This window comes from Dendrobates tinctorius, unplaced genomic scaffold, assembly GCF_039654945.1.
Source record: "Dendrobates tinctorius isolate UK_male_01 unplaced genomic scaffold, ASM3965494v1 ptg000028l, whole genome shotgun sequence".
In the NCBI taxonomy this organism is placed as follows: Eukaryota; Metazoa; Chordata; class Amphibia; order Anura; family Dendrobatidae; genus Dendrobates; species Dendrobates tinctorius.
This window is the reverse complement of record NW_027361696.1, coordinates 43,586,959-43,595,381: the sequence shown is the minus strand read 5'-3', so window position 1 is coordinate 43,595,381 and position 8,423 is coordinate 43,586,959. Positions and strand designations below refer to the sequence as shown.

The following is an 8,423-nucleotide window of genomic DNA, read 5'->3' as shown; positions in this document are numbered from 1 at the left end:
TTCCCTTATGTCGACCTTACCCTGTCTTCTCAGGTCATCTGATGAATACTTAAAGGAGTTTCATTATAATCTGTACATTATACAGACTGTGGCAATTACTTTATACAGCATTGTTTTTGCTCTGGGGATTATCGGTAATGGATTAGTCATCTGGATTGCCGGATTCAGGATGAAAAACACAATCAATGCCGTGTGGTTCCTCCACCTGGCCATCGCGGACTTCCTTTGCTGTGCATCTCTTCCTCTGCGAATTGCTGAGTGGGCTACATTTTTGTCATATAACTTTGATTTTGCATATTGTGCATTTAACATGTTTCTGTTTAATATAAACATGAGCGCCAGTGTTCTACTCCTGACAGCCATGAGTATTGACCGCTGGGTCTCTGTCATGAGGCCATTTTGGGCAAAAGTTCACAGAACTTTCAAACTGGTGAGAATCACTGCAGCAATCATTTGGGTCTTGAGCTTAATTTTAACAGGTTTAGTGTATAACTTATATACATACCGTGTAGGTGATGTAGGTGAATGGTGCGTACATTATTATTATTATTATTATATACATCCTTACAACCCTGAGCTATATCGGAACATTCAGCTGATCAGATTAGTTATAATGTTTTCGATCCCTTTTGTGATAATCTTCACCACTTATGTCACCATTTTCTACAAAATTAGAAAAAGTAAGAGATCCCAGAGATCTCAGAGATCCTCCAGGATCATCACCGCTGTTATATTGTGTTTCTTCATCTGCTGGTTTCCATATTACATCTGGCCACTAATATCTGATTATTATGACTCTATCCTTCTATACCCTATTGTACACACTATTATTACCAGTCTGGCTTACCTTAACAGTTGCATCAATCCATTCATTTATGCTTTCATGGTACAAAATTTCCACCAAGGTTTCTTCAGATCTATCCCCTCCAGGCTAGAAAGAGCCTTAGGTGAACATCCTAAAGTTCCAGACAGGCAGCAAAATAATATATTAAATACTTGCACAACTGATGTGTAAATTATATTCCTGTTATCTACTGTATCTGAAAACTCTTAACCCTTGCAGACTTGGCCATTTTTTATTTTTTCTACTTTCTTTTCTTTCTCGCTTTCTCACCTCATTCTTGGAGCAATAACATTTTATCTTCCTTTACACACAAAACTAATAAGGGACTTATTTTTATAAGTGGTAAAAAACGCGAACAAATTTCTATTCTTCCGTATTTTTTTGGGTTTTGTACGGCATTCATTGAGGAATAAAACTGCCCTGGCCGCAAGAAAGTCTTTACAAATATGGTGATTAGAGATAAATGGAGTTTCAAGTTTGAGTCAATTTTTCTGAAATTTGCAGTTTCTCAAACACTTTAAGATTCAATTCACAGTTTACAAAATAAAATAAAGTAGAAAAAAGGAAAAAAGAAAACTCGTATAGCACCATTTTCCACACTGTTAAAGCATCCAAGATCAAGCTATTTTTTTTCTAATTCCACATGGGCTATTTATCACAACTTGTACAGTGGTGGGTGGTACTTGTTCCATAAGAGATCAGCGCACCAGTGCCCGACCTGTTTAACAGGAACTGTAAAATAAATAAATGGGCGAGAGGGCAAAGAAAGGCAGCCCCATATCATTTTATCTGTTTTATAAGTGAGTTATTCGATTTTACTTCTCTCGGCGTTTTTCTTCTCCGTACTTTAACCCCTTTCTGACATTTGACGTACTATCCAGGCCAGGTGACCCGGGCCCGTATGACGATGGACCGGATAGTATGTCATGCCCTTTAATGCGATACCGCAACTGGTGATCGCATTAAAATTACGACAACATCTTACCTTACGGAAGATGGGGTCCACCTCCCGGGCTCCGATTTTGCCCTCCCGGCCTCTTGAGCACTGTTATTGGCTGTTCAATTCTAAACAGCCAATCGCAGCCTCTCTCATTGTTTCAGCCAATCAGATTGGCTGAAACAATAAGGTCCCAGGCTAGGATCGAGCACCGATGAAAACCCCCCAGATTGGCGCAATCGCCGATCGCATAGATTGCGCCATTTGCAGGGCACAGCGGCAGTATTACCGCACTGTGCCCTGCCGGTACCAGACTGGATCGGTGCTTTAATAGCACTGATTCTAGGTCAGAGCCTAGGACAGGCCCAGCAGGGCCTGCAGGAGCTGGTTGGCGTGATTGATGTCATTGTCGATCACTCCAATCACAGGGCACAGCTGCGATCATGCTGTGACCGCTCTGTGCCCTGCTCGTGAACTGGCTGTGACCTGCCTAGGAACTGGAGCTATGAGCTCCGAACCTAGGCAGTTGCCATGGTCACCAGGGCCAGCAGTGATTGGTGGGATCGATGTGTCTGACTTCTCTGCAAGGGCCCTCACTCTACCTGAGGATTCCTGCAGAGCGGTCACACACAGCATGAGCTCCTGTGCTGGGTTTTGTGGTGCTACAACAGCCTGTAGCACCACAATACCTGCTGAAGAAAGAAGACAGAAAAAAGACACTACAACTGTAAGTGTTACCTGATCCCTGATCCCTGCCCAATCTATCTTCATCCCCCAATCCCCCTTCCACCTCTTTTTACCCCTCCACCTCTCTTTGTGCACATTTTCCATTTTTTCCACCCCTCCTTTGCGCCACCTCGCTACAACCCTAACTGTTGGTCCCTGATCTCTGTCTGATCTCTCTTCATCCCCCATCCCCCTTTTCCTACCCTCCTCCAACCCCCTTTGCGCAGCCGCCGAACGTTGATTGGTGACGCAGTTCACCAATCAACAATCGTGCTCACTTTTTTCTCAGCCCCCTTTGCATGCGCCAACTCCGTACACACATCCTGCAGCCGCCAAACTTTGATAAGTGACGCAATTCACTTATCAGAGCTTGTGCCTGCCTTTTTCCATTTTTTTCACCCCCCCTTTCACCACCTGACTACAAACCTAACTGTTGATCCCTGATCCTTGACCGATCTCTCTTATCCACCCCAATCCTCCCATCCCCCTTCCCTCTCTTATTACCCCCCTCCTACCCCCTTTGCGAAGCCACCGAGCGTTGATTGGTGACGCAGTTCACCAATCAACACTTGAACTCGCTTTTTCTCAGCCCCCTTTACGCCAACTCCATACACACATCCCACAGCCGCCAAAATTTGATAAGTGACAAAGTTCACTTACCAGAATTTGTGACTGCTGTTTTCCTTTTTTCCTCACCCCCCTTTTGCCACCCCCGTGTGCACATACAGCTGCCGCCGAACTTTGATAAGTGAAACAGTTCACTTATCAGAGCTCATGCTGGCTGTTTTAGACACTTTTATTTTGGCCATCCCCGTGCGCACATCCAGCAGCCGCCGAATTTTGATAAGTTCACTTCTCAGAGCTAAGACCTCCTGTTTTAAACTTTTTTTCCACAGGCATTTTTTTTCTTTTAGCTTCTTCTTTCAGAATAGTTACACCAATCACTATCTCCTTCCACACATACACATATAGTTATCAATAAAGTACACACAAAGTACCATATTCACGCCAAAATTCTCCAGCTTGTCAATTCGTTCCAACAGCACTATTCCATGGAGGAGGCATATTCTTTCCTTGCCTCCGACACTGATAGTAAGGGAGAGGATCCCACATTTCTGCACTTTTCGGATTCTTCATCCTCTTCCTCTTCCTCCTCATCTTCCTTCTCGGGTCCTGCGGAGCCATCACACAAACACCCCAGGGCAGAAGATAAGGCAGCGCCCACCATTCCCAAAGCTGAACCAGTGCACCCTGTACTCAGGACAAATTGGACAATAACTTTTGGGGTCCAATTTCTCCTGTTACCCTTGGGAAAATTAAAAATTGGGGACTAAGAAATAATTTTTGTGGAAAAAAATGCTTATTATAAACTGTAGCGAAACACTTGGGGGTTCAAAGTGCTCACCACACTTCTAGATAAGTTCATTAGGGGGTCTAGTTTCCAAAATGGGGTTACTTGTGGCGGGTTTCCACTATTTAGGCACATCAGGGGCTCGCTAAATGCGACATGGTGTCCGATCTCAATTCCAGCCAATTTTAGTTTGAAAAAGTCAAACAGCGCTCCTTCCCTTCTGAGCCCTGCCGTGCATGCAAACAGTGGTCCCCCCCACATATGGGGTATCAGCATACTCAGGACAAATTGCACAATAACTTTTGGGGTCAATTTTCTCCTTTTACACTTGGAAAAATGAAAAAAATGTTGCTAAAAGATCATTTTTGTAAATAAAAAGTTAAATGTTCATTTTTTTCTTCCGCGTTGCTTCTGCTCCTGTGAAACGCCTGAAGGGTTAATAAACTTCTTGAATGTGGTTTTGATCAGCTTGACGGGTGCAGTTTTTAGAATGGTGTCGCTTTTAGGTATTTTCTGAAATATAGACCCCTCAAAGTGACTTCAAATGTGAGGTGGTCCCAAAAAAATGGTTTTGTAAATTTTGTTGCAAAAATGAGAAATCGCTGGTCAACTTTTAACCCTTATAACTTCCAGATTCGCCTTATAAAGGGACAGTGGTCAGAAATGTAAAAATTGGCCAGTTCAGTAACGTGCAAACCACCCTTGGGGGTAGAGGGGTTAAATAAATGAGATCAAGTCCTCAGAAATTTACACCAATATTTTCACTATTTTTAAAAATCTCTTTGGATAATAAACCAACTTTTCTGCAAATTTTTCAAATTTGTCAATTTAGAAACAATCTTGACATTTATAACTTTTTTATATTGTCCCAGTATACACATATGTGAAACAATTAAAAGAGGTGAGCATTAAATTGATTTATTAATGGAATCAGTGTTATGGCCATTTCTCCAAAGTGTTCCAGAAGCTGTTATCCACCATAACGCAAGGCGTCATGTTACTTGTGTTACAGTGAGCAGCATGCGTGGCCTAAACGTGCTCCCATGACTGCAATGTCTCCGGACTTGTCTCCCATTGAGTACATCCAGGGGCACACCTATAATGAGGCAAGTTGAGCCTGTTGCCTTAGGCGGCAGGCGGCAGCTGTGCACAGGAGACCGCATATACGCTCTGATACCAGCAGCACCTACAATTTAGCCTCTGCACGCTACCCGTAGCACCTACAATTTAGCCTCAGCACGCTATCCACAGCACCTAAAATTTAGCCTCTGCACGCTACCCGCAGCAACTAGAATTTAGCCTCTGCACGCTACCCGCAGCACCTACAATTTAGCTGGTGCGTGTTGCTTGCGACCCTGTTGGATGTTGAAATGGGACATGTGAAGTCAGAGAGGTGAGTGCTTTCAGTGTGCGCTGCCATCTGTGAGATATACTAACTGGAGAGCGATATACTTGAATCGCTTCGGTGTGTGTTAGCTGGAAAGGAAGAGCGCTTTTTAGGTGTGGTGCTGGTGATCCCCGATTCATACCACATAGCGTTCAAGGATAGTCGCCCAGGCCCGGATTGATAATCTGCCCAGGAGGGCATTTGCCCGGTGGGCCGGCGGCTCTGAATTGCAAATTCGCCACGGGCCCTTGAAAACTTTTGAAGAAGCCGGTCAGCGTGCACTGTCTCTTGTGCACGCGCTGACAAGGCCGTGTGCCGACCCTCCCTAAAGCGTGCACAGCGGCCAAGGCGGCCTCTGTTGATGACACACATGGCAACTGTGGCAGCACTTGTTGTGACGCGTGCACAGCGGCCGTGATGCCACGGCACTCAGCTAGGACAGCGCACACAGTGGCTTTATGTAAAAAATTTTTTCCCTGATCACTGTCACCGGCAAAATTCAGGATCCCCTCCTGCCTCCTCTCCTTTGCATGTCTGACACTGCACGTGCTGCAGCTCCTTATCGCTTTCCCCCTCAACACAAGGATCTGGGTAAAGCCCCCGTTACACTAAACAATGTCCCAGCGATCCCATCAATGATCCGACATGATGGGATCGCTGGGACATCGTTAGACAGCCCCAGCGATCAGGACAAGTGACGCTGGATGCTGGTTTCTAATGTAAACTTCGGGTATCCAGGAGCAGCGCGACTCCTGGATACCCGACATTTACCTTGGAAACCAGCGTGTACGCATGTTTTCTAAGTAAACAGCGGGTATCCAGGAGTCGTGCTGCTTCTGGATACCCGACGTTTACATTAGAAACCAGCGTCCAGCGTCGCTGATCGCTGGTCTCTCGCTGCCACACGAAGCAATGTGTGCTGGGCAGCGGGAGACCAGCGATCGAAAAACGGCCCAGGCCGCTCGAGCACGATCAGCGATAACCGGCAGGGGGACCGGTCGCTGATCCCCGTCACACACAGTGATCTCGCTGGCGAGATCACTGATGTGTCACTAAATCAGCGGTCTCGCTAGCGAGATCGCTGTGTGTGACGGGACCCTAAGTCCCAGCCAAGATCAATGTGTCCATGTACATACTATATGCAATACTGCTAGTGCATATGCAACAGTGTATATACAATATGTAGATGATACTGCTCCTGATTTATGTAATTGCACTATCCTCTATATTTTGTATAAATAACAGTTGCAGTATCACCTATGTGATGTATACAAACTGCTCTCTATACATTATGTAGGTAATACTGTTCTATATACATTATATAGGTGATACTGCACAGTATTTCCTACACATTGTATATACAGCATTCTGGGCACATTATATAGGTGATACTGCAATTATACACAGCAGTTGCTGTAATATAGATGGACTGCTGTGTTTAATTGCAGTGTCACCTACATAACATATACCTACAAACATACGGATGCAAATGACAAATATTTTTTTAAAAAGTCAATAAATCTTTATTGAACAAAAAATTGCATAAAATTTAAAATTTCAATGTGAAGAACAAGTTACAAAACAGATCTGCAAACACAGGGGTAGCTATACCTAAAATATATGGCATGTTTGGTATCACTTTTTAGAAGTAATTGAAATCCTTTTTATATAAAGGATGAAAAGGTGGTAAAAAATGAGCAAAAAAGTCAACGTACAAAAACCAAGTACTAGAAAAAAGAGATTTTCTGATATGATCAGATGAAATTTTTAAGGCCTAATAGCAGTCATTGGAAGTCCAAAGATTGCTGTATGTTGAACAGCAGTTAGTATATATCCAAATGGACACAAATTGAGTGCAATAATGCGGAGGTCTAATTTAGAGAGGACACTAGTGTGAAATTCAGCACCAGGAAATAAAAATGGGTATTCAATCAGACATATTTGATATGACGGTTAGTGTTCATAAAGTTGATGTACAGAGCAACCTACTCCTCACTGAAAATAATGCACACAGACCTTATAGATCCAATAGATAAAGTATACTACAAGGTATAATTTAGAATGCTCAAAGCTTCCAAATGAAGTTAATGGCAGCAAATAGTATCTGGGATGAGTCCCATAGTATCAAGAGTATACATAGTGCTAAGGTGCATGGTCACAACCACTGACCCCCAAAGGAAGAAGCCAGCGCGAAACTCGCATCAGGGTGCTACTATGCAACCAGGTCATGTATACCTTTTGTTTCTAAGAGCTTTCCTCTCCCTTACCATCTACCTAACCGGCTAGCACTTATAGTGGCACCATGCACCTTAGCACTATGTATACTCTTGATACAGGACTACGGGACTTGGTTTTTGCAAGTTGACTCTCACAAGCACTAACCGTGCAAATATATGTCCTGAGAGAGTCTAACCTCTTTTCTTGATGTAATGAATATGGGTTAAATTCACACAAGGGAAGTACTTTTTTGATCATTTTTACCACCTTTTCATCCTTTATATACAAAGAATTTTAATTACTTCTAAAGGTGATACCTAACATACCATATACTTTAGGTATAGCTACCCCTGCTTTTGCAGATCCGTTTTGTAACTTGTTTCCCATTGAAATTTTACATTTTTTGTAATTTTTTATTCAATAAAGATCTATTTATTTTAAAAAAATATTTGGCATTTGCTTCCGTACGTTTGTAGGTATATGTTTAATTGTGGAAGTGCCACTAATAGCTAGGCCTTCTTTCGTTTGCTTGTATAACATATATACAGCAGTCACAGTATCACCTATATAATGTATATACACCAATTTATATACATTATATAGGTGATACTGCTGTATATACATTATATAAGTGATACTGAGACTATACACAGCAGTTGCAGTATCACCTATGTAATGTGTATACAGCAGTCTGAATGTGATAGAAGACACTGCATGTGCTGAATATATATCACATTGAGACTACTGCATATACATTATTTAGATGATACTGCAACTGCTGTGTGTAGTCGCAGAATCACTTATATAATGTATATACAGCAGTGTCACCTATATAATGTATATAGATTGGTGTATACACATTATATAGGTGATACTGTGACTATTGTATATATGTCATGTAGGTGACACTGCAATTATACACAGCAGTCTATCTATGTTACAGCAACTGCTTTGTATAATT

The 8,423-nt window shown here is 42.7% G+C and overlaps 1 protein-coding gene across 1 annotated transcript; it reads left to right on the top strand.

The window, feature by feature from the left end:
• Positions 1 to 7: 7 nt before the first annotated feature.
• LOC141084990 (N-formyl peptide receptor 3-like) lies at positions 8 to 1,015 on the top strand. The gene has a single exon (XM_073569916.1). It carries the CDS (start codon positions 8 to 10, stop codon positions 1,013 to 1,015), a length of 1,008 nt encoding a protein of 335 aa, XP_073426017.1.
• The last annotated feature ends 7,408 nt before the right edge of the window (positions 1,016 to 8,423 follow it).

Coding starts and splice junctions, on each gene's coding strand:
- LOC141084990 (XM_073569916.1), top strand. CDS start 8: ATGTCGACCTTACCCTGTCTTCTCAGGTCATCTGATGAATACTTAAAG.